The sequence below is a fragment of the Pseudophryne corroboree genome, chromosome 3 (genome assembly GCF_028390025.1).
Source record: "Pseudophryne corroboree isolate aPseCor3 chromosome 3, aPseCor3.hap2, whole genome shotgun sequence".
Classification (NCBI taxonomy): domain Eukaryota; kingdom Metazoa; phylum Chordata; class Amphibia; order Anura; family Myobatrachidae; genus Pseudophryne; species Pseudophryne corroboree.
The window spans coordinates 711,959,360-711,985,035 of record NC_086446.1 but is presented as its reverse complement, the minus strand read 5'-3'; the positions used below and the strand labels follow the sequence as shown (position 1 = coordinate 711,985,035).

Genomic DNA, 25,676 nt, shown 5'->3' with positions numbered 1-25,676 from the left:
CTATTTAAAGTTGATAGTTATTGAAATAAATCAGCTAACATTTTTCTGCCAAACCTAAAACTCCATGTCGTTATTTTATGTAAGGTAAAGTGTTTGTGTAATGATTCATCATGCACATGGTCAGTTATCAGCCGTTCTCTATTTAAAGAATCATCAAAAATGTGTGTTCTTTAATACATACCTCCCAACATGACCCTTTCCAGGAGGGACAGAATGCTCTGCTCCTGGACTTTTCTCTTAATTTATGATTACCAGCACCTGTGCTGAAACACCTTTCTCATCCATTTACCTGTTCAACACAGGTGCAGATAATCATATATTGAGAAAAAAATCCAGAAGCAGAGCATTGTGTCCCTCATGGAGAGGGTCATGTTGGGAGGTATGTTAATATATTGCCAAAAGTGAATGCAGGGGATTTAAGTTCTAATTGCTTGTAATACACTATGGGACAAAATCAATTAGATGCAGAAATTTACCATATTGGGTGGCAGCCTGGGCTTTAACGGCTGGGGCTATTCAATTACAGCACATTTTCCTTGCACAGTAAAATGGGCTGTACCGTGTTAACCCTCAGAATCCAGGATAAATTCCTGGAGCTACGGATTAACAGCTTTGCGGCACCCGCAATCAGGCCATTAAATGTTGATTTCTGTTCGATCCTCCCTCAGGCTCAAACAGAAATTTGCGTTATCTGTGGGCTTCCGTGGGCTATAATTGAATAGCCGCTGCAGATCAATTAGCCCACGGTAATTAACCTTGGCTAACTGATTTCAGCCCTAAAGATGGAGCCACGCTCATTGAGCGTGGCTACATCGCAGTCGGGGGTGTACTGCCGAGCTCACGGAGATGTCCCATTCATGCCCGGGAGTCCACCTCGCCAGACGCACTCAGTCACAGATGGAACCACGATTAGCGTGGCTCCATCTGTATGTGGTCAATACCTTATTTAATTGTTGATTGAGAACTATTTTTTCATGCTGTGAGAATAGCCTACCTCCCAACATGACCCCCTCCAGGAGGGACACAATGCTCTGCTCCTGGACTTTTCTCTTCATTTATAACTGCCGGCACCTGTGCTGAACAGGTTAATGGACAAGAAAGGTGTTTCAGCACAGGTGAGGGCAATCATAGACTAACAGGGAAGTCCAGGAGCAGAGCCGTCTGTCCCTCCTGGAGAGGGTCATGTTGGGAGGTATGGAATAGTGAAATTAGAATTTATGCCCATTTATCCAGCTTTCAATCATGAAATCACAAATGTTACTTCAGAAAGAGGGAAGACCAAACTTTGGAGAGAAATGAAGTATCAACCATTCAGCTTCTGTCATATTTCAAATGCAGCATTTACAACAACAACAAGCATTCTCAACCTTGGTCATCAAGGCACACTAACTGTGCAGGTTTTAGGGCAGTGTTTCCCAACCTCGGTCCTCAAGGCACACTAACAGTCCTGGTTTTAGTGATATCCAGGCTTGAGCACAGGTGACTTAATTAGTACCTCAGTTATTTTGATTTAACCATCTGTGGTGAAACCTGAATATCACTAAAACCTGCACTGTTGGTGTGCCTTGAGGACCGCGGTTGGGAATGCCTGTTTTAGGGATATCCAGGCTTTAGCACAGATTGGTAAATCAAAATAACTGAGGTGCTAATTGTGTCACCTGTATTCAAGCATGGATATCACTAAAACCTGCTAGTGTGCTTTGATTACTGAGGTTGGGAATGCCTGCTTTACAATGACAGTTAGAAGTTGATTGCTTGGTACTTTATCTCTCTCCAAGGTTTGATACATCCCCTCCCCAAAGTCACTTACCAGGTGTTTCCCTCTTTGTCATTATTTCCAAAAGCGCTATAGGAGCCATCATCACGTTTGTATGTCAGCTGCCGTTGATACCCTGAGAGGAATCATAAGAAAATAGACATTTAAAAAAGGAGAATGCACAATAATGTACATTTTGTTTGCAATGGGCCTGATTTAGCCCCGTTCGCTACTCTGGGAATAATGTAGTGTGCCATTGTTCGCATGTGCAGATGATACTCAAATCTACCTATCCTCCCCAGATTTGTCACCATCTGTATATTACCCCATGGGGGGTAATTCCAAGTTGATCGCAGCAGGAAATTTTTTAGCAGTTGGGCAAAACTATGTGCACTGCAGGGGGGCAGATATAACATGTGCAGAAAGAGTTAGATTTGGGTGTGGTGAGTTCAATCTGCAATTTAAATTGCAGTGTATAAATGAAGCAGCCAGTATTTGCCCTGCACAGAAACAAAATAACCCACCCGAATCTAACTCTCTCTGCACATGTTATATCTGCCTCCCCTGCAGTGCACATGGTTTTGCCCAACTTCTAACAAAGTTCCTCCTGCGATCAACTCAGAATTACCCCCCATAGGCTCTCACCACTACAAACCAATTTTGAATGCAGCTGCGGGGCTAATCTTCCTTGCTAGATGTTCATCATCTGCAGATTCGCTCTGTCAGTCCCTTCATTAGTTACCGTAATTCTACCGTATTAAATATAAAATACTTTTACTTCCATACAAGGCTATTAACCAAACTGCACCATCATACATCTCTTCACTCATCTCAAGATATCTTCCTAACCGACCTCTTCGCTCTGCACAAGATCTGCGTCTCTCATCCACATGTATTACTTGTTCCCACTCAAAATTACAGGACTTTGGCCCTCATTCCGAGTTGTTCGCTCGCTAGCTGCTTTTAGCAGCATTGCAAACGATAGGCCGCCGCCCTCTGGGAGTGTATCTTAGCTTAGCAGAATAGCGAACGAAAGGTAAGCAGAACTGCTAATAAATAATTCCTTGCAGTTTCTGAGTAGCTCCAGACCTACTCATAGATTGCGATCACCTCAGTCCGTTTAGTTCCTGCTTTGACGTCACAAACACGCCCTGCGTTCGGCCAGCCACTCCCCCGTTCTCCAGCCACTCCTGCGTTTTTACCTGGCACGCCTGCATTTTTTAGCACACTCCCGGAAAACGGCCAGTTACCACCACCCAGAAACACCCACTTCCTGTCAATCACTCTATGAACACTCGAGCGTGGAAAAAAACATTGCTCGAGCTTGTGTAAATCTCCAAAGTTTTGTCTTAAATTACTTAACGCATGCGCGCTGCGTACCATGCGCATGCACATTTTCCACCTAATCGCTCCGTTGCGAAAAAACGGCAACGAGCTAACAACTCGGAATGACCACATTTATCCGGGCTTCACCCACTCTGTGGAATGCTCTCCCATGCACAATAATACTCACCTCTAGTCTACAAACCTTTAAACGTTTGCTGAAAACTCACCTCTTCAGACAAGCCTATCAAATTCCAGACCCACATAACCTTCAATGCTTCCCTATCTAATTACATCCTCTCTGTACAGTATACATAACATCACACATATTGTCTTTCTTTACTCTCACACCCTCCTGACCCTTTGCCAAAATTGCTGGGTGATCGTATCATGCAACCCATTAAGAACCTAGCAATCTGGTGGACCATTATGCAATAGGTAGCATCTATCCTTGTGTATCAAAGCCTATTTCCCTACAGATTGTAAGCTTGCGAGCAGGGCCTTCCTACCTCTATGTCTGTCTATTTTTACCCAATTTTATTCTATCACTGTTGTTCTAATTGTAAAGCGCAATATGCTGCGCTATATAAGAAACTGTTAATAAATAATAAATAAATGTGCAGTATGGGTCCTTCAGCCTCACTCGCAAATCAGCTGCAGACGTCAGGTGATTGACAGCAGCCATTTTGGGGCAGGGAGGGGGAGGCGGTGGACTCCGTTGCACAAAACAAGACATGCCGCTTCCATTTTGTGACAGTGCAGAGGCCGGTGTTACCATCTTCCGACGGAGATATCCTGGCCTCAGCGACGGAGCATCCTCAGTTCCCCGATAGTGTCCCAGAGAGATCTGATGCTGTGTCCTAGGAGGCAGCAGCGGATCACACATGCATGCAGGAGGTGTCTACTTATACCAGATGCCTCCAGCTGCATTACCATATCAGAGCATTGCTGCTGCTGCTGCTTCCAAGGAACCAAACCTGAATCAGGCCCAATATCAACTAAATCTACCATTTAACAGTAAAGGCAGCTCGGAATTAGTGAATCTATTTTGCGTATTTAGGATCCTGGGAGATTTAATTCATCAAAACCAGATTTAAAAAATAAAATAAAAACAATACGGCAAAAAATGTGGAGAGAGTGCCTCTCCTGCCCAGCGCCTCCCTGCTTTGCATACTTTGTTGAGTGGATTTGACGATCCTGGGGCCCCCATTCCTCCCTGCTAAGTACAGGCAACCAGTGGTGCCGAGAGAGGGGAGGAGAGGATACAAATTACCCGGGCCCAGGTCTGATGGAGGGGCCCAGTGAGGGTCCAGTTGGGGCCCAGGCTCCCTCCCTCTTACCTAGCAGCAGCAGCTGCAGCTCTTTTCCTCAGGCCAGCACATGCTGCCGTGTACTGGGCTGCAGTGTGGCCATGGATGTGCTTAAAATACTATTTTTCCCAGTATTTTTTTCTAAGGGTACATGACCACACCTCCTGTGATTAGGCCATGCCCCTTTAAAAGTACCGGGGCCCATCCTGGCTCTCGACTTCCCTGCAGGCAACTCACACCCTCAAATCCGACACCCAGGAAACGTGACCCCCAATGTAAAAGATATATTCCCTACTTGTGTCAAGCCTGGATGCACCTCATCAGTCATAACATTGTATCAATATACCTTACCTGTGTATTCTTAAATGAAGTCAGGTGGTTTGGCCCACATGCTCAGGCTATGGTAAGAGCTATAGTAAGTAATTTAACATTATATCCCACAGTTACTGAGATTGAACACTGCTGTGCATCTTACACAGGTATAATGCTGCCCAAATATTGAGCTGCCAGCTGGGACTTTTAACCCCCTCCTTTGTGATCTTACAAGAAGCTGACTATGGGCCTAATTTATGTTTGTAATCAAATGCAAGTGCGATTCCCTAGGCTACGGTACTGCTAATGTTAGCAAGCACTGCTACTGCCCAGGAATGAAAAGAGAACACCCACCGGACTCATTGCAAGCTCAGTCGTAGTTGCGTACGCATTCACAACCCCCACGCAAAAACGAGGAACATCAGAGCTAAGGGCTGGTCTATGGCTACGCAGATTGGATACAGCAGTGGTGGCGCAGGCGCCATGTTTTTACAAGCTCGCAACCGACTCCAGATAAATGCCCTGAAAACGCCCATGACACTTATCCAACCACTCAGTTGTCACTTCCTGTCAACCACTGCAGTAGGCATTGCGAGTGCAGTACATGCGCAAGCTACCGATAATCGTTCTATTACGTGATAATCACCATTGCGTACAAACATCAGTTAGGCCCTATATTTGGTATACTGTGATATGCTTACTTTATGGAGAGAGCCTAACCCCTAAGTTAGCCTAGCGATTCTATCCCTATTAACGGTCATGATCTTTTACTGTTGTTTGAATGGCCCAAGAAAAATAGTCAGGACTGACATTGGTTTCATTGGGAAGTGTGTGTGTGTGGGGGGGGGGGGGTGTTATAAAGATTTATAGAGTTGAGAACTTCCACAAAGAACTGGTTTTGATATTGTGGACAGATTCAGCAACAATATGCAAGTTCCTCATATCAAGACAGGCTCCTTACTAGCAGTGATGATATGCAGCTACTTCCCATCCAGCAGTGATGACTCATAGAACTCCAGCAGACAATTAGCTCTCTTAGCCCAGGGTTTGGTTGCCACAGGGTATCCACTAGTTGATGGTTCATGGTAAAGGGCTTGAAGCCAATCCTTGGATCTCAGTTAGCCAATTAGTTAGCCAATGTAAAATACAAATACCCAACTTGTTCCAAGTCCTGGATGCACCTAACCATGTTTTAATATCATGCCTGTGTGTTCTTAAATGTAGTTGTATGTGTCAGCTAAGGGCCATAACATTGTATGCTGGAGTAATTTAGCATGAGTACTGCTGTGCTGCTCATACAAGTATAATGCTACCCTCCATCCCAGTTGCTGCATTTGACAATTGGAACACTCCGACCGCTCTTCTTTTCAATGTTACAGAAATCTGGCAACAGTTGGAATCCTATTGATATCATTTTTTTTTTACTATAATGTTTATTTTATAATGTCCTATGATATTTTTTTACTATAACGGGTTAACTGTGGGAGGTGCACCCCTTGGAAATTGCCTGTAACCTTAGCTATCATTATGAATAGGGTTATTGTACATGACACCATAGTAACAGGATAGAGGAGAGGATTCTATCCTTGGTAATGGTCAAGAACCAGCTCTGTTTTTTGAATGGCCAAATGACCATAGACAGGACTGACATTTCCTCCATGGCACCGGGCAGGGCTGGCGAGAGTAAAAGGCAGACTTCCATGGCTGAACATTACTGGACTGAGATTGTGGCTTCTGCCAAGTTCAGGTTGAAGTCCAGCTACTTCCCATTCAGCAATGGGGACTCCCATGGTGAGATGACACCAGTGCGCCCATCAGAGTGGACTGCCTGACAGCCATTCCCTAAGACACTTTTAGAAAGTTTGTGGCCAAGAGATCATGATCTGCAAGGTTAATCCCTGCAAGGATCCACCTGGTGTGGCCTGCGAGAGAGGACATTCGATACTCTATACGAATTCAGTGCTTAAAGGACAATAAATAGGTCCTGTATATCGCTTACCGCTCTCTAGGAACTTGATGGCTTTGCTCTTGATCTCATGGTTCAGCTGATGAGATTTCTCCAGATACTGCAGGATAAAGATATTGGGTGCGAATAAAACCATGTTCTGCTCTCCGCAACCGTACGGCATGGCCAGGAGACGGTCCAGGTTCTGCATTGCTGTGCCCATCAGATCTCCTGCAGGGTAACAAAGTTCCAGCAACATTATTCAGGATAATAGAAAAAAGAAATATACAAGTGTATAAATGCATATTCATATACATGTACAGTAACAATAATTAGGTTGACACCATGAACTTCATGTTGCCAAAGCACATTATGGAGATTGAAAACAATGAGTAAAGACATAGAGGCAAAATATTATCATTATTTGATGCTGCCAGTGCCAGTTCATTGGCATCTTTTCAGATTCTTTATAATCAGGATTTTCAGAGGCAAAGAAGAAGAACCCAATCCAAGACTTGACAACCCATAATGTTCTCAACTGTGATAATTTATTATTGGATACACTGGGGTCTGTGTACTAAGCCTTGGACAGAGATAAAGTGGCAAGAGATAAAGTACCAGCCAATCAGTTTCTAACTGTCACGTTATAGAATGTGTTTGAAAAATGTCAGGAGCTGATTGGTTGGTACTTTATCTCTCTCCGCTTTATCTTTCTCCAAGGCTTTGTACATAGATCCCATTATCTGGAACATCCATTTGGCACATTATCTTCCAGGTGTATCACATATATTTTCTGTTCTGTATATAATTGATGTAATGTTCTAGTGTCTGATTTTTAACTATATATAGACTTGTAACACAGAAACAATATTTAGATTGTGCATATTAATTGGTACAACATCTGTTTATTCTCCTGTGTCATATCTTTTATCCACTTATATTTTGCTATAATTGGGGAGGGATCAGTTTGACACCCAATCCCATTATACTGTACTTGGATCACTTGTGTGTCAGCGCAACTGATATTTTATCTATTACCCTGGTACTTGTAGCCCAGGTGTGTTGGAATGTGTCACAGACTCACATCACATATTACATGGTGCTGTTAGCCAGTTGGAGTGAGGACATATTAGTGTTTGGTGTCTCCCCTCCAGCCTGTTCAGCACGGGTTACTGTATTGCTTGATCCTAGTGGTACAGCACCTATTACCCAGTGCTAAAAGGGCTATATCTGACTCATGGGAAGCCCCCAATTTAAACAGTCAACCTTGTTTTGGTAATGCTACTTTTTAGAAGGGAGAGTGATGTGTTTTTTAAATGTATATATTTTATTATTTATTATAGAGTTTTTCCATCCACTGAATAGACTGATTATGCACATTATAATATAATTTAATAATAATAATAATAATAATATGTTAACTAAATAAATATACAGCTAAAGAGTACAGTATATTGTAGCATCTTAAACTCAACCCAACAAAGGTACCAAGAAACTTATTTTTATTAGTGATGAGCGGGTTCGGTTTTACTCGGTTTTACTCGGTTCTCAAAATGGCATCTTATTGGCTCACGGATGTCACGTGTTTTGGATAGCCCATAAGGTTCTGTTTCGAGAACCGAGTAAAACCAAGTAAAACCGAACCCGCTCATCACTCATTTTTATATGGGCTTCTGCTTACTTTTTAAATTTACCAGTTGGAAATACATTAGTGATGTCACAGATCATCATACAGTATCACCAAACCTTTTTAATTATTTTTTGTCACAGTTCACTGAGTTGGGCCCCCAGCTCTTACTTACCGGATCAGTAAGCCGCCTCTACAGCTGTATCAGCTCCCTCTTCATAGTGGGCTTCTCCAGCAATTACCCTAATGTCTGTGCTGTCCTCTCTATCTACATTATATGAATGGGCAAATGGCTGTCCAGCGGATTTACAGTTGCAGTCTTGTGACTGCTGATGTCATGGAGGTGGCACTTTTGAATTGCTGTCCCTGTTTAAGACTCAATAAGGCTCTTACCTCTGCCAGAGTTTTAGGCTCAAAACCTTTCTCCAAGTTCATAGCATGCTATTATATCAACCTGCTGTGTCTCCTCACCTTCATAAACCCTGCGGCTTTTCTGAGACTTCAGCAGTGTATTGCCCTTGGCCTAATTCCAGTCACCTCTCTGCTTATGTCCTATTCGAGACCTCTGGCTTGTCCTTGACTCTTCTCTGCATTATCTCTGTGGTATAGCCATCTGTACCAGACTATTAACTTTTCTCTGTGCTTGAAAACCACCAGCCTGAGGGCCATGACCTGGTATAGCAAAGTACAAAGTTCCTTGCAGTGGTTCATGAAAAAAATACTGGTCCATTAGCCCCCGTGTCTCTGACTCTGGTAGTGCTATTACTAGCTGATGGTGACTAGAATCCAAAATACCTGCTGAAACATGACAATACACTCTCTTAACAGAATGGTTTCTGATGGTGATCTCTCTGCTGAGGAGCTTTTGCAGCATCTGGTACAACAGCTCAAGATAAGAAACAAGTAGTGATGAAATTCAGGTTATGCATTGCTTCCAGACTCTTATGTGGTGTGTTAGTGCTCTACCGGGTGGTAGTCATGTGACCGCCGGTCGGCTGACCGCCGGTGGTAGTCATGTGACCGCCGGTCACCCGTACTACACCCGCTCTACCTACTTCTGCCACAGCTTCTAATATCTTCACTCACTGGACAGGCTTTTGTCTGGGCTTCTCCTCTCTGGGGAAAATTAACTACTATCAGAAGGTGTGTCATCCTCTCAGAGCCGGCCATAGGCATAGGCAAACTAGGCAATTGCCTAGGGCATCATATTGGTTAGGGCCGGCTCTGCATCCTCTGCTTCTAGCATCCTTTATTTAAGGCAAGACACTCAGTCAGTGGATTAATATGCTGGGCAGTTCAGAACCTTGTCATATGAGCTATCCAGCAATAATGAAGCCTTTACTGCTGCCCTTTGGAAAGGTTTTCCTTTAGAAGAATGTAAAAGGCTTATGAGTAATAATGTATATCCATGTTCAGATGCAAAATTAAGAGGAGACATTTACTGAGAAGGGAATTTTATAACCACTGAATTTGTTTCTGAATTCAGAGTTCCAATAACGTCTCTGTTTAGTCCTCTTAATCTTTCTGCCATTGATGGTAGTAAAATCATGAATGCCACAGTTGGTTTTCAATCTTTTACTGGTCGGAGCTCTTCGCAAATTAACAGTGACTTTCTTAGTCATCTAGCCTGCATTCAGTTCTGTTGTCATGGGAATACCATGGTTCTGACAGCATTTTACTGCCATTGTATAGGACATATCTTACACTAGGGTTCCAAATGTCAGTCTAATTGTCTAGAGGAAGTAAGACCAGTAAATCGGTCACATAAGGAATTGTTGGCCATAAAACTAGCTTAAGTAGTGATGAAATTTATTGGGGGCACTATATCTCGTGACCATATAAATAGACTACAAGATTACAAGAATATTTTTCACTGTCAAACCACAAAATGTCTGAAGCAACATTGGTGGTCATTCCGAGTTGTTTGCTCGCAAGCTGCTATTAGCAGCATTGCACACGCTAGGCCACCGCCCTCTGGGAGTATATCTTAGCATAGTAAAATTGCGAACGAAAGATTAGCACAATTGCGAATAGACACTTCTTAGCAGTTTCTGAGTAGCTCCAGACTTACTCTGCAACTGCGATCAGTTCAGTCAGTTTCGTTCCTGGTTTGACGTCACAAAAACTCCCAGCGTTCGCCCAGACACTACCCCGTTTCTTCAGACACTCCCGCGTTTTTCCCAGAAACGGCAGCGTTTTTTCACACACACCCATAAAACAGCCTGTTTCCACCCATAAACACCCACTTTCTGTCAATCACATTACGATCACCGGAACGAAGAAAAAACCTTGTAATGCCGTGAGTAAAATACCTAACTGCATAGCAAATTTACTTGGCGCAATCGCACTGCGGACATTGCGCATGCGCATTAGCGACTAATCGCTCCGTTGCGAAAAAAAAATAACGAGTGATCAACTCGGAATGACCACCATTGTCTTTATTCTTTGCTCGTGTTAATTGATTTTCTCATATTAGGAAAGGGGCCCTAGACTGCACACCATAACTGCTAGTAATGAAGGTGCTACCAGCTGAGACCTATAGTTCTACACACACACAGAAAGAATGGGTGCCAGTGCACTATACAAACATTGCTAAATAATAATAATAATACAATTTGTAATATACGGCTTTTTGCAATATTTTCCCATATTGACCAGGCGCCAAAAACTATATATCAGACACTTTATCATGATCGCAAAGAAGGTAAATCAATCAAGAGAAACCAAAACGGGCGCTGCCAGGGCTGATTCTCTCAGCAGCTGTGTAGGAGATAGTCACACTCCTCAAACAAACGTGAAAAATACAGAAAAATAGCGCCAGAAACCAATTTAAACTGAATGACTGTTATGTTGCAAAGTGATCTAAAACAATTTTGAATATATACCGTAGGTTTACTTCAATTGTTACAACAAAGTTGTCTCAAATAAAATCAGTGTATATATAACATATATCCGTTGGTAGTATACCAATACAATAAGCAATAAAACCATCAATAAATGCAAAGCAGAAATTGCAATACTTGCATACAACCCCTTTGAATGATCATAATGTGTGGGCTCACAGTTATGGTCCTGTATATAATGAAAGTCCGTGAAAATGCATTACTTGACTGTGATCATAAGTGATTGTCCAAGGGTGGATATAGTTACCGGTCCTGAGGTATTTGTGAAGGGAAAAGTCCACTTAACGTCAATCCTGTTAGATGGCAAAAAGGAGGCGCATTTGTTGGGGTCCCTTTAACCTTCGATGCTTGGGCCGTGCACAATGAAGAATCCACCGTGGTAATCCCGTGACCAAAAGAGAGTCCTTTCAGTGGCCCATTGAAACGGTGCTTGCTTAGGCATTATATTTCACGCCCTGTACCACTATTATTAATTTTTAATTACTTGTTTCATTGCTTTTATCCTAACTTTATTAGTAGAATATCCTTTGATGACAATTTCTAACAGCAAACTATGTTTATTAGCGTTACTATTTTGATCTGGAGCTACAGTATAACACAGAGTACAGTTTAAATTGACTACTTTGAAATGTTGTACAGTATGGGTTCAGTATGTAATCCTGGCACACGGAATCCTGGTGGTCATAATACCGACTCCAGGGTCCCAATCACAGCAATCCCAACAAGGGTGAATTAAGGGTGTTCCTCACTGTCCACTACCCCCTAACCCTAAACCTCCCTTCCCTCAGCGTAACACTAAGCTCCCCCCTTTGTGCATAACCCTAATCTCCCTGTGGTGGTGCCTAAAACTAAGCTTCCCTCCTCGCTGCCTAAATCTAACCCTCCCTTCCCCGCAACCTAACCCTAACACTCCCCAAGGGTGCCTAACCCTAACCCCCCTCCCCACACCCTAACTCTAACCAACACACACACACCCCGCAGCCTAACCCTAACACTCCTGGGTGGTTCCTAAACCTAACACCCCCACCCTAAACCTATACACTTACTATGGTCAGGACGCTTATGGGGATTATGACGTCGGTCTCCTGTCCATTTCGGAGTTCCATCATCGGCATTCTGATGGGTGTCGGGGTTCCGGCGTCGGTATTTCGCCTGCCGGAATCCCGACAGCTGGCATATTGACTGCATCTCTACAGTACACATTCATCATTTACATCACAAATTTAGATGGTGAAGTTCTAGAACTGAATATTTGTGGTTGATGTAGTTGCATTTGCATTTTTACATAAGAAACTGGTTATATCCAGTAGAGATGAGCGGGTTCGGTTTCTTTGAATCCGAACCCGCACGAACTTCACTTTTTTTTCCACGGGTCCGAGCGACTCGGATCTTCCCGCCTTGCTCGGTTAACCCGAGCGCGCCCGAACGTCATCATGACGCTGTCGGATTCTCGCGAGGCTCGGATTCTATCGCGAGACTCGGATTCTATATAAGGAGCCGCGCGTCGCCGCCATTTTCACTCGTGCATTGAGATTGATAGGGAGAGGACGTGTCTGGCGTCCTCTCCATTAGAATAGAGATAGATAGATTAGATAGAGAGAGATTGTGCAGAGTCGCAGACAGAGTTAGTTTACCACAGTCAGTGACCAGTGCAGTTGCTAGTTAACTTTTATTTAATATAATATATCCGTTCACTTCTCTCTGCTATATCCGTTCTCTGCCTGAAAAAAAAAACGATACACAGCACAGTCAGTCACACAGTGTGACTCAGTCTGTGTGCACTCAGCTCAGCCCAGTGTGCTGCACAGTCATCAATGTATAAATTAAAAGCTTATAATTAATTGTGGGGGAGACTGGGGAGCACTGCAGGTTGTTAGCAGGAGCCAGGAGTACAATTATATTAATTAACAGTGCACACTTTTGCTGCAGGAGTGGTGACCAGTGCCTGACCACCAGTATAGTATTGTTGTATACTACTAATATCTCTTTAAATATCAACCAGTCTATATTAGCAGCAGACACAGTACAGTGCGGTAGTTCACGGCTGTGGCTACCTCTGTGTCGGCACACGGCAGGCAGTCCGTCCGACCAGAATTGTATTATTTATTATTATATACCTACCACCTAACCGTGGTTTTTTTTTCATTCTTTATACCGTCATAGTGTCATCCTAATTGTTACGAGTATACTACTATCTCTTTATCAACCAGTGTACAGTGCGGTAGTTCACGGCTGTGGCTACCTCTGTGTCGGCACACGGCAGGCAGTCCGTCCGACCAGAATTGTATTATTTATTATTATATACCTACCACCTAACCGTGGTTTTTTTTTCATTCTTTATACCGTCATAGTGTCATCCTAATTGTTACGAGTATACTACTATCTCTTTATCAGCCAGTGTACAGTGCGGTAGTTCACGGCTGTGGCTACCTCTGTGTCGGCACACGGCAGGCAGTCCGTCCGACCAGAATTGTATTATTTATTATTATATACCTACCACCTAACCGTGGTTTTTTTTTCATTCTTTATACCGTCATAGTGTCATCCTAATTGTTACGAGTATACTACTATCTCTTTATCAACCAGTGTACAGTGCGGTAGTTCACGGCTGTGGCTACCTCTGTGTCGGCACACGGCAGGCAGTCCGTCCGACCAGAATTGTATTATTTATTATTATATACCTACCACCTAACCGTGGTTTTTTTTTCATTCTTTATACCGTCATAGTGTCATCCTAATTGTTACGAGTATACTACTATCTCTTTATCAACCAGTGTACAGTGCGGTAGTTCACGGCTGTGGCTACCTCTGTGTCGGCACACGGCAGGCAGTCCGTCCGACCAGAATTGTATTATTTATTATTATATACCTACCACCTAACCGTGGTTTTTTTTTCATTCTTTATACCGTCATAGTGTCATCCTAATTGTTACGAGTATACTACTATCTCTTTATCAACCAGTGTACAGTGCGGTAGTTCACGGCTGTGGCTACCTCTGTGTCGGCAGTCGGCAGGCAGTCCGTCCATCCATAATTGTATTATTATTATAATATATACCACCTAACCGTGGTTTTTTTTTCATTCTTTATACCGTCATAGTGTCATACTAGTTGTTACGAGTATACTACTATCTCTTTATCAACCAGTGTACAGTGCGGTAGTTCACGGCTGTGGCTACCTCTGTGTCGGCAGTCGGCAGGCAGTCCGTCCATCCATAATTGTATTATTATTATAATATATACCACCTAACTGTGGTTTTTTTTGCATTCTTTATACCGTCGTCATAGTGTCATACTAGTTGTTACGAGTATACTACTATCTCTTTATCAACCAGTGTACAGTGCGGTAGTTCACGGCTGTGGCTACCTCTGTGTCGGCAGTCGGCAGGCAGTCCGTCCATCCATAATTGTATTATTATTATAATATATACCACCTAACCGTGGTTTTTTTATACCACCTAACCGTGGCAGTCCGTCCATAATTGTATACTAGTATCCAATCCATCCATCTCCATTGTTTACCTGAGGTGCCTTTTAGTTCTGCCTATAAAATATGGAGAACAAAAAAGTTGAGGTTCCAAAATTAGGGAAAGATCAAGATCCACTTCCACCTCGTGCTGAAGCTGCTGCCACTAGTCATGGCCGAGACGATGAAATGCCAGCAACGTCGTCTGCCAAGGCCGATGCCCAATGTCATAGTACAGAGCATGTCAAATCCAAAACACCAAATATCAGAAAAAAAAGGACTCCAAAACCTAAAATAAAATTGTCGGAGGAGAAGCGTAAACTTGCCAATATGCCATTTACCACACGGAGTGGCAAGGAACGGCTGAGGCCCTGGCCTATGTTCATGGCTAGTGGTTCAGCTTCACATGAGGATGGAAGCACTCAGCCTCTCGCTAGAAAACTGAAAAGACTCAAGCTGGCAAAAGCACCGCAAAGAACTGTGCGTTCTTTGAAATCCCAAATCCACAAGGAGAGTCCAATTGTGTCGTTTGCGATGCCTGACCTTCCCAACACTGGACGTGAAGAGCATGCGCCTTCCACTATTTGCATGCCCCCTGCAAGTGCTGGAAGGAGCACCCGCAGTCCAGTTCCTGATAGTCAGATTGAAGATGTCAGTGTTGAAGTACACCAGGATGAGGAGGATATGGGTGTTGCTGGCGCTGGGGAGGAAATTGACCAGGAGGATTCTGATGGTGAGGTGGTTTGTTTAAGTCAGGCACCCGGGGAGACACCTGTTGTCCGTGGGAGGAATATGGCCGTTGACATGCCAGGTGAAAATACCAAAAAAATCAGCTCTTCGGTGTGGAGGTATTTCACCAGAAATGCGGACAACAGGTGTCAAGCCGTGTGTTCCCTTTGTCAAGCTGTAATAAGTAGGGGTAAGGACGTTAACCACCTCGGAACATCCTCCCTTATACGTCACCTGCAGCGCATTCATAATAAGTCAGTGACAAGTTCAAAAACTTTGGGTGACAGCGGAAGCAGTCCACTGACCAGTAAATCCCTTCCTCTTGTAACCAAGCTCACGCAAACCACCCCACCAACTCCCTCAGTGTCAATTTCCTCCTTCCCCAGGAATGCCAATAGTCCTGCAGGCCATGTCACTGGCAAGTCTGACGAGTCCTCTCCTGCCTGGGATTCCTCCGATGCATCCTTGCGTGTAACGCCTACTGCTGCTGGCGCTGCTGTTGTTGCCGCTGGGAGTCGATGGTCATCCCAGAGGGGAAGTCGTAAGCCCACTTGTACTACTTCCAGTAAGCAATTGACTGTTCAACAGTCCTTTGCGAGGAAGATGAAATATCACAGCAGTCATCCTACTGCAAAGCGGATAACTGAGTCCTTGACAACTATGTTGGTGTTAGACGTGCGTCCGGTATCCGCCGTTAGTTCACAGGGAACTAGACAATTAATTGAGGCAGTGTGCCCCCGTTACCAAATACCATCTAGGTTCCACTTCTCTAGGCAGGCGATACCGAGAATGTACACGGACGTCAGAAAAAGACTCACCAGTGTCCTAAAAAATGCAGTTGTACCCAATGTCCACTTAACCACGGACATGTGGACAAGTGGAGCAGGGCAGGGTCAGGACTATATGACTGTGACAGCCCACTGGGTAGATGTATGGACTCCCGCCGCAAGAACAGCAGCGGCGGCACCAGTAGCAGCATCTCGCAAACGCCAACTCTTTCCTAGGCAGGCTACGCTTTGTATCACCGCTTTCCAGAATACGCACACAGCTGAAAACCTCTTACGGCAACTGAGGAAGATCATCGCGGAATGGCTTACCCCAATTGGACTCTCCTGTGGATTTGTGGCATCGGACAACGCCAGCAATATTGTGTGTGCATTAAATATGGGCAAATTCCAGCACGTCCCATGTTTTGCACATACCTTGAATTTGGTGGTGCAGAATTTTTTAAAAAACGACAGGGGCGTGCAAGAGATGCTGTCGGTGGCCAGAAAAATTGCGGGACACTTTCGGCGTACAGGCACCACGTACAGAAAACTGGAGCACCACCAAAAACTACTGAACCTGCCCTGCCATCATCTGAAGCAAGAAGTGGTAACGAGGTGGAATTCAACCCTCTATATGCTTCAGAGGTTGGAGGAGCAGCAAAAGGCCATTCAAGCCTATACAATTGAGCACGATATAGGAGATGGAATGCACCTGTCTCAAGTGCAGTGGAGAATGATTTCAACGTTGTGCAAGGTTCTGATGCCCTTTGAACTTGCCACACGTGAAGTCAGTTCAGACACTGCCAGCCTGAGTCAGGTCATTCCCCTCATCAGGCTTTTGCAGAAGAAGCTGGAGGCATTGAAGAAGGAGCTAACACGGAGCGATTCCGCTAGGCATGTGGGACTTGTGGATGCAGCCCTTAATTCGCTTAACAAGGATTCACGGGTGGTCAATCTGTTGAAATCAGAGCACTACATTTTGGCCACCGTGCTCGATCCTAGATTTAAAGCCTACCTTGGATCTCTCTTTCCGGCAGACACAGGTCTGCTGGGGTTGAAAGACCTGCTGGTGACAAAATTGTCAAGTCAAGCGGAACGCGACCTGTCAACATCTCCTCCTTCACATTCTCCCGCAACTGGGGGTGCGAGGAAAAGGCTCAGAATTCCGAGCCCACCCGCTGGCGGTGATGCAGGGCAGTCTGGAGCGACTGCAGATGCTGACATCTGGTCCGGACTGAAGGACCTGACAACGATTACGGACATGTCGTCTACTGTCACTGCATATGATTCTCTCAACATTGATAGAATGGTGGAGGATTATATGAGTGACCGCATCCAAGTAGGCACGTCACACAGTCCGTACTTATACTGGCAGGAAAAAGAGGCAATTTGGAGGCCCTTGCACAAACTGGCTTTATTCTACCTAAGTTGCCCTCCCACAAGTGTGTACTCCGAAAGAGTGTTTAGTGCCGCCGCTCACCTTGTCAGCAATCGGCGTACGAGGTTACATCCAGAAAATGTGGAGAAGATGATGTTCATTAAAATGAATTATAATCAATTCCTCCGCGGAGACATTGACCAGCAGCAATTGCCTCCAGAAAGTACACAGGGAGCTGAGATGGTGGATTCCAGTGGGGACGAATTGATAATCTGTGAGGAGGGGGATGTACACGGTGATATATCGGAGGGTGAAGATGAGGTGGACATCTTGCCTCTGTAGAGCCAGTTTGTGCAAGGAGAGATTAATTGCTTCTTTTTTGGGGGGGGTCCAAACCAACCCGTCATATCAGTCACAGTCGTGTGGCAGACCCTGTCACTGAAATGATGGGTTGGTTAAAGTGTGCATGTCCTGTTTTGTTTATACAACATAAGGGTGGGTGGGAGGGCCCAAGGATAATTCCATCTTGCACCTCTTTTTTCTTTTCTTTTTCTTTGCATCATGTGCTGATTGGGGAGGGTTTTTTGGAAGGGACATCCTGCGTGACACTGCAGTGCCACTCCTAGATGGGCCCGGTGTTTGTGTCGGCCACTAGGGTCGCTAATCTTACTCACACAGCTACCTCATTGCGCCTCTTTTTTTCTTTGCGTCATGTGCTGTTTGGGGAGGGTTTTTTGGAAGGGACATCCTGCGTGACACTGCAGTGCCACTCCTAGATGTGCCCGGTGTTTGTGTCGGCCACTAGGGTCGCTAATCTTACTCACACAGTCAGCTACCTCATTGCGCCTCTTTTTTTCTTTGCGTCATGTGCTGTTTGGGGAGGGTTTTTTGGAAGGGCCATCCTGCGTGACACTGCAGTGCCACTCCTAGATGGGCCCGTTGTTTGTGTCGGCCACTAGGGTCGCTTATCTTACTCACACAGCGACCTCGGTGCAAATTTTAGGACTAAAAATAATATTGTGAGGTGTGATGTGTTCAGAATAGGCTGAAAATGAGTGTAAATTATGTTTTTTGAGGTTAATAATACTTTGGGATCAAAATTACCCCCAAATTCTATGATTTAAGCTGTTTTTTAGGGTTTTTTTAAAAAAACACCCGAATCCAAAACACACCCGAATCCGACAAAAAAAATTCGGTGAGGTTTTGCCAAAACGCGGTCGAACCCAAAACACGGCCGCGGAACCGAACCCAAAACCAAAACACAAAACCCGAAAAATTTCCGGCGCTCATCTCTAATATCCAGGCTGTAATGGGATTATGTGTGTCTTGTAGCAAATATATTTCATAAAGTCAAAAACAAGGGAATGTCCAAGACCCAGACTAATATTTACGGGAAGACTGAAGAAGTCATTGTCCATTGACCACCTCACAAATGCATGTGAGCATGTGTAACCAATACCATGAACATCTTGCTTTTGGAAGAGCACCATCTTTAGCCAAAGGTAGAGACATGATAACAATGGGCCTGATTTAGAGATGGACGGAAGTTCAATGGCGCATGCAAACAGCTTTACATTTCCCCTCCGATATGTAGGAGGGGCATACAGAAGACATCTCAGTAGAAGAGACGCCTATGCATGTAACTGCGATCCCAGCACTGTGGCCAATGTCGCAAGCTGTAATCCAGCATTGCGACCAGCTAAGAAACCCTTAGCTTCAGCATCTAGACAGCGGACGATGGGGCTGCAAGGCTAGGAAGCCTGCGTGGTGACACAGAGACCCTTGGTACTACACTCCTAGAAAACAGTGGTGTCATGCCCCCATTTAGAAGAATGCAGCCCTCTCACCTCCTCCTACCCACCCCCTCAAAGCTGCTGCCTGTCAATCAGGCAGTGGAATAGGGGAACTACAGGCGCAGCCACAGTTTCCCAATAACCAGAAATCTGCATACAGCCCCACTCGAGCACCCATCTCTAAGTCATCCTAAATGTATAAACGCTAGATTTCAGGATGCAATCACTAGGCTTTCCTGATCATTGCTAAGCAGAGGAGTCTGTATATATGTATAAAATATAATCTTACCCAATACTGTGATATGGGCTCTTTCAGAATCCTTCAGAGTGTTCTCAGGGATTATTAGAGATATCTCTTCTGTTTTAGAATGCTCTAGAAAAAACAATTGGGTCACATTTCATTAAAGTGGAAGCATCTGGTAATTCAGAACAGCCATTGCCGACAGTTGTAACATTTCTGCTCATAAAGAAACATATTTAATATATAGAAGCAGTTTTTTTTTTACATTAAAAAGAGAAGAAAACACAGTTATAATCAGGGCCTGGTAGTCATATGGGGGCACCAAAGTCTTTTTCAATGTACTGTATATGTAACTGAATTTAAAATGTGTTATAAACCCACCTAATGTTGCTGTTGCTACCTACAGTAGATCTGGTTCCATTTACATCAAGCCAATTTCATACATTTTTCAGGGACATTTTAATTTACAAATTTGCCACTGATGAAAGTGTGCATTATCACATTAAAAGTGAATGTTAAGTAGTAGGGGAATATACAGAATATTTATTTAGCGATAATAAATACAATTATCATCATCATCAACACCATCGTCATCACAACCAAATAACACATCATGTGCACATATGTGTACAATACAGTTTACTTAATTGGTATCAACACCAGCTCTTTCTTTTCTATTCGTGGACTCTCACCAATGATCCGGAGTATTAAGACGGGCGTTTACCACATTCATTTTCCATCTCCGCCTAACATTGGCAGCAGATCCACCTTTATGCTGTTTCTTGCTTCATCTTCCACTACAATTTTCCTTACAGTGATCTCTCATTAATGATCCAGGGAGTTGATGCGTCCGCACAACCTACTATCATACCACACTGAAAGACGCCCAATACCGTCCGATCTTGGAAGCTAAACAGTGTTGGGCTTGGTCAGTACTTGGATGGGGGACCACAAGGGAATACTGAGTTTAGTAGAACTCTCTATCTAGCCCCTTACTCCTTGCCTAACACTGACAGCAGAATAACTACTCTTATCTTCCTTCAATCTACAAATTCTTTCACACTGTGACCTGTCTGGCACAAAAAGACAATACTCGTGATTCATGGGTATGAGCTAAATTGCACAAATTCAGTGCCTCTATTTTCGATACCAGCTTGTGGATGTGGCCGCGTTGGTTCTCATAACTCAATTTAGGAGTTTATTTTGGTTATTATACCTTTGATCATATTTTGAGACCAAAGATCTTTAGAATTTATGTTATTCGTGTGTTTGTGTTTGTAATTTTGGATACCATATTTTAAAGAACTCTATTAAAAGTCATATTTTAATATGTTTATCATATTTTGATTATTGTCAATCAATTTAAGAGTGCACCCACACAAGAGTCTTACTTCTTCTCCACTCATTTTCTATAGTATTATCTTTGACTCAGGGTGCACCACCAAACAGACTTTATCTGGGAACATCCCCTCTAACTGTCTAAATTTGGTTCTTTGCTAATGCAGTGACTGGTGTGGAAATCATCCCTCTTACATGTTTCAAATAACACATCACACAGAGTAGTTGGCTATGGGGTCATTCTGACCCGATCACACGCTGCAGTTTATCGCAGCGGTGCGATCGGCTCAGAACTGCGCATGCGCCAGCGCCGCAGTGCGCCGGCGCATGCCAGACGGCCGAATGCCGTCGGGCTGTTAGTTACGATCGCCTCTGCCTGATTGACAGGCAGAGGCGGTCGCTGGGCGAGGGGGCGGAACGGCAGCGTTTGGCTTCCATTTCGCGGGCGTGTTCCGGCCAATGCAGGCGTGGCCAGACCGAATGGGGGGCGGGCCGCAGCATCAGCGTGATGTCACACGCACCCGCTGCGGGCCAGGGAGCGATGAGTAGCTCCCGGCCAGAACGCTAAAGCTGCGCCGGTCGAGAGCTACTCTTGAAGTGCAAAGGCATCGCCACTGTGCGATGCCTTTGCACTATTGCGGGGGAATGGGGGGCAGCACTGACATGCGGGGCGGGATAGCCCTGTGCTGGGTGTCCCCCGCATGTCAGTGTGAATGATCGTAGCTGTGACCCCCTATGTGTTTTATATCATCATAGTTATCACAGTAACTCCTCACCTTCTCCTTCTTTGATGCAGAGGAGGGAGCTGTGAGCTTTCTCCTCCAGGACACCTCCGGGCTATAACAAACATATGCAGAAAGAGAATGAAAAGTAACGTTACCAGTGTTTTCTGCAAGGTTTTATTTACACACAGATTAGGGCTGATTAGTTACATGGAGATTGGCTGTAGTTACAGATAACTGCCGAAGCCTGATTGACTACATTATGCTAATACGAGAATCAATAGGGATACTGCAGGGGTTCATGCATCTGCAACTGGAAAGACGTAAAACCCACTGATTTTACTCTAGCTGCCGCAATTCTCCATATTAGTATCTGCACAGCCCCAGGCTGGTGTGTCTTCCCTTCTCTATATGTATGACTAAGAATCGCGTGGCGCATTTGGCTGGGCACACACTTAGATGATATCGGCACGATTTGCCATATTGAAACGACAAATCATGCTGATCATCTAATGTATACCCGTGATTGCTCACTCTTGCGGGTCACATGCGACATCCTCCCGTCGGCCGTGCTGCACAGCCAACCGGAGGATATCAATGCAGTGTAATGAAGGAGGGAATGAGATGTCATTCCATCGTTCATTACTTTGCTTAGTGTTTACCAGCTATGTTGTATGGTGCGGGGCGAAGGGAAATCGCCCTCACCATTGGCCCTATTGCCGGTCATCTAAGTTTGTACCCTCCCTTAGATACATTCCCAGAACACTCCCGATACTCTCACAAGACAGGATAGTGTCATGCGCTGAAATGCCCAATTTCATGGAAAGACAGATCCAGCCAAGTTCCAATCCAAGGACAGAGTTTGAGAACCTGTGAGCTACAGTAATTCTATACTGCATCCAGTCTGTGTATTTAAGCCAACTAATACCAACTTAACTGTTACTAACATCAGTGATATGCTTTTTAAAGTTGACTCCATCTAAGACTGATATATTCCTTATTTGGACACTGAACAACTTAGACTGGTCTGTCTGCGCTCACTAATCCATATTACATTATGCATAATAGTTCATAATAGTGCATGAATACACAGGCATTTTGTCATAGGGATATATGTCATAGGGATATCATGTCAGCTAGATAGGGACCATTTTAGCCAATTGACTGTGTAAGTTATATTGTTTGATTATATAATATCTTATTGAATAAGTATAATATACTGTACAATTACTAAGTAAAAAAAAAAAAAGTAATACATATTTTGATACTGAATTGCTCTTGTATTCTAAGTATCCATCGCCCCAGCTCACAGTGAGTTGTATATTTAATCATCGGTGGACGATGATGAATAGGCCCCTATAAGAATAAATAATTTTGTTCATTAGGAAAGAGAATATTATATAGGATACTGACCTGTACAAGTAAGGGCTTCACAACTGTGTCCGTGCTGCCTTGCTTAGGGACAACGGGGATCTCATTTTGACAGAGGTCTTTTGTATCCACAGCCTCTGTCCTCACAGTGATATTGACTTCTCCTGGATTTGGGGTAAAGACAACATAATATATTATTTAAATAATAAGTACAATTTAATAGTTTAAAGTGGACTGGGTCACTTTGGGTGCTATTCTCTTTACAATGTACAGCAGAAATATTTGTTATCCGTTCTGCTGTTGTCTAGATAAATTGATTTTAATATTTTTTTCAGAATTTCCTGTTTGCATTCAGAATGTTCTGTGAGATTATGAGATGACAAATTCAGGTAATGCGATAGCTACAGTACAAATTGGTGAAAAATTTATAAACATAATCAAAAGCACTCTAGCCCATACTTCTATGTTTTGTTCCATAGAAATACACCTTAACAAAAGGAAAATAAAAAAAACGATTTAGTTGAATAACAATGAATATTAGCAGACTTTACAGTGGTATTGTGAAGTAAAGGGCCCTACACACTACCCGGTTCCCGCCCACGCCAATAATGACGGCGGCGGGAACCCAGCGGGGAATCCAGCATCGGCAAGTGCATACACACTTGCTGATGCGGCCGGGACAGACAGTGATGGCGGGGGGGGGGGGGGGGGGGGGGGGTTGGGGCGAGGGGAATTAGCCCCACACACACTAGACGAGATTGTGAAAGATCTCGCTCAGAATGGGCGATCTGAGCGAGATCTTTCTAAATCTGGTCTAGTGTGTGTGGGGCTTGGGATAGTCTTTACAGATGAATAGCAATGTTGTAGCCTGAACAGGTTGCAGAACAACATCTGTAACTGAATAATGTGAGTGGCTCGTATTTTAAGATTATACTTGTCTACTCTATCAAAATGTCAATGCTCAGATTTTCGTGGAGTTCACCAAGCCTCCTGAGAATTATGTCACCATGCCTCACGCACTTGCCACAGTGAGAGGAAAGATCCCAAAGTAGACAGTAGTAGCTCAAAATATTTAGCAACAATGTTGCAGCATCAAGATATGGTTAAAGTCTGTCAACTTGTTTTTTTAAGCATATCTTGATATGACCACAATCTAGACTTACCACCAATATCACCTTAAAGGTGGGTACACACTTTTCTGATAAAGTAAACAACGTCGCTTATTTTGAGTTTCCTGAGCATTGTCGTTTACTATATCGCCCAGTGCGTATGCTGCGGACGATGAACGATGCGCGGCCCTGCGCATCGCTCATCGTCACCCTCCCTTGGCTGTGCATGCAGCTCAATTTGGACTATCATCCATGAGCTGCACGCACAAGACCAGCAGCGGCTGAGGTCACTGTGCAATATCTTTAGCGATGTCGCACAATGTTTATGCCCGCCGTCGGTAGCCCAGGAGGGGGACACACTAGGCGATGTCACTCACCAAGCACATCGCCTAGTGTGTACCTACCTTTAGAATTAAAAAAATTGATAGAAGATCTGAGGTTAGGGTAACAAGTAATACAGAATGTTATTATGTAAAACTACAGTAACCGCAAGCCCTGGCTAACATTTACTGCTTGGGTATGCTACTTTGACATCAAACCAGTGACTATTAAAGTACTATGGGGGAGATATCAACATTGGAGAGATAAAGTATCAACCAATCACTTTCTAGCTGCCATGTTACAGCCTGTGTTTGAAAAATGACAGCAAGGAGATGATTGTTTGGTACTTTCTACAGTTTACCCATACTTGCCGACCTGACCCTCTTCATGAGAGAGAAAATGCTCTGTTCCTGGACTTTCCTGGTAATGTATGATTGCCATCACCTGTGGTGAAACACCTTTCTTATCAATTAACTAGCTCACCACAGGTGATGGCAATCATACATTACCAGGAAAGTCCAGGAACAGAGCATTTTCTCCCTCATGGAGAGGGTCATGTAGGCAAGTATGTTAAGGTTTGTTAGCAAACCAGAAAAGCACACTAATGGGCAAAACCATGGCCCTCATTCCGAGTTGTTCGCTCGGTTTTTTTCATCGCATCGCAGTGAAAATCCGCTTAGTACGCATGCGCAATATTCGCACTGCGACTGCGCCAAGTAACTTTACTATGAAGAAAGTATTTTTACTCACGGCTTTTTCTTCGCTCCGGCGAACGTAATGTGATTGACAGGAAATGGGTGTTACTGGGCGGAAACTCGGCGTTTCAGGGGCGTGTGGCTGAAAACGCTACCGTTTCCGGAAAAAACGCAGGAGTGGCCGGAGAAACGGTGGGAGTGCCTGGGCGAACGCTGGGTGTGTTTGTGACGTCAACCAGGAACGACAAGCACTGAACTGATCGCACAGGCAGAGTAAGTCTGGAGCTACTCTGAAACTGCTAAGTAGTTAGTAATCGCAATATTGCGAATACATCGGTCGCAATTTTAAGAAGCTAAGATTCACTCCCAGTAGGCGGCGGCTTAGCGTGTGTAACTCTGCTACATTCGCCTTGCGAGCGAACAACTCGGAATGAGGGCCCATGTGCACTGCAGGGAGGCAGATATAACATGTGCAGAGAGAGGTAGATTTGGGTGGGTTATATTGTTTCTGTGCAGGGTAAATACTGGCTGCTTTATTTTTACACTCCAATTTAGATTTCAGTTTGAACA

At 44.1% G+C, this 25,676-nt stretch overlaps 1 protein-coding gene and 1 pseudogene across 1 annotated transcript in view; one reads left to right on the top strand and one right to left on the bottom strand.

The window, feature by feature from the left end:
- Nucleotides 1-25,676, bottom strand: part of LOC135056672 (alpha-2-macroglobulin-like) — a 258,698-nt gene that overhangs the window by 65,012 nt on the left and 168,010 nt on the right. The window contains exons 21-25 of the mRNA XM_063962122.1: nt 23,024-23,145; nt 21,665-21,725; nt 19,599-19,682; nt 6,701-6,877; nt 1,811-1,892 (exon numbers count right to left, since the gene is read on the bottom strand). Of these exons, the coding sequence (XP_063818192.1) occupies nt 1,811-1,892; nt 6,701-6,877; nt 19,599-19,682; nt 21,665-21,725; nt 23,024-23,145 (526 nt within the window). The remainder of the gene's footprint in view (nt 1-1,810; nt 1,893-6,700; nt 6,878-19,598; nt 19,683-21,664; nt 21,726-23,023; nt 23,146-25,676) is intronic.
- LOC134896846 (5S ribosomal RNA) lies at nt 20,408-20,527 on the top strand (annotated as a pseudogene).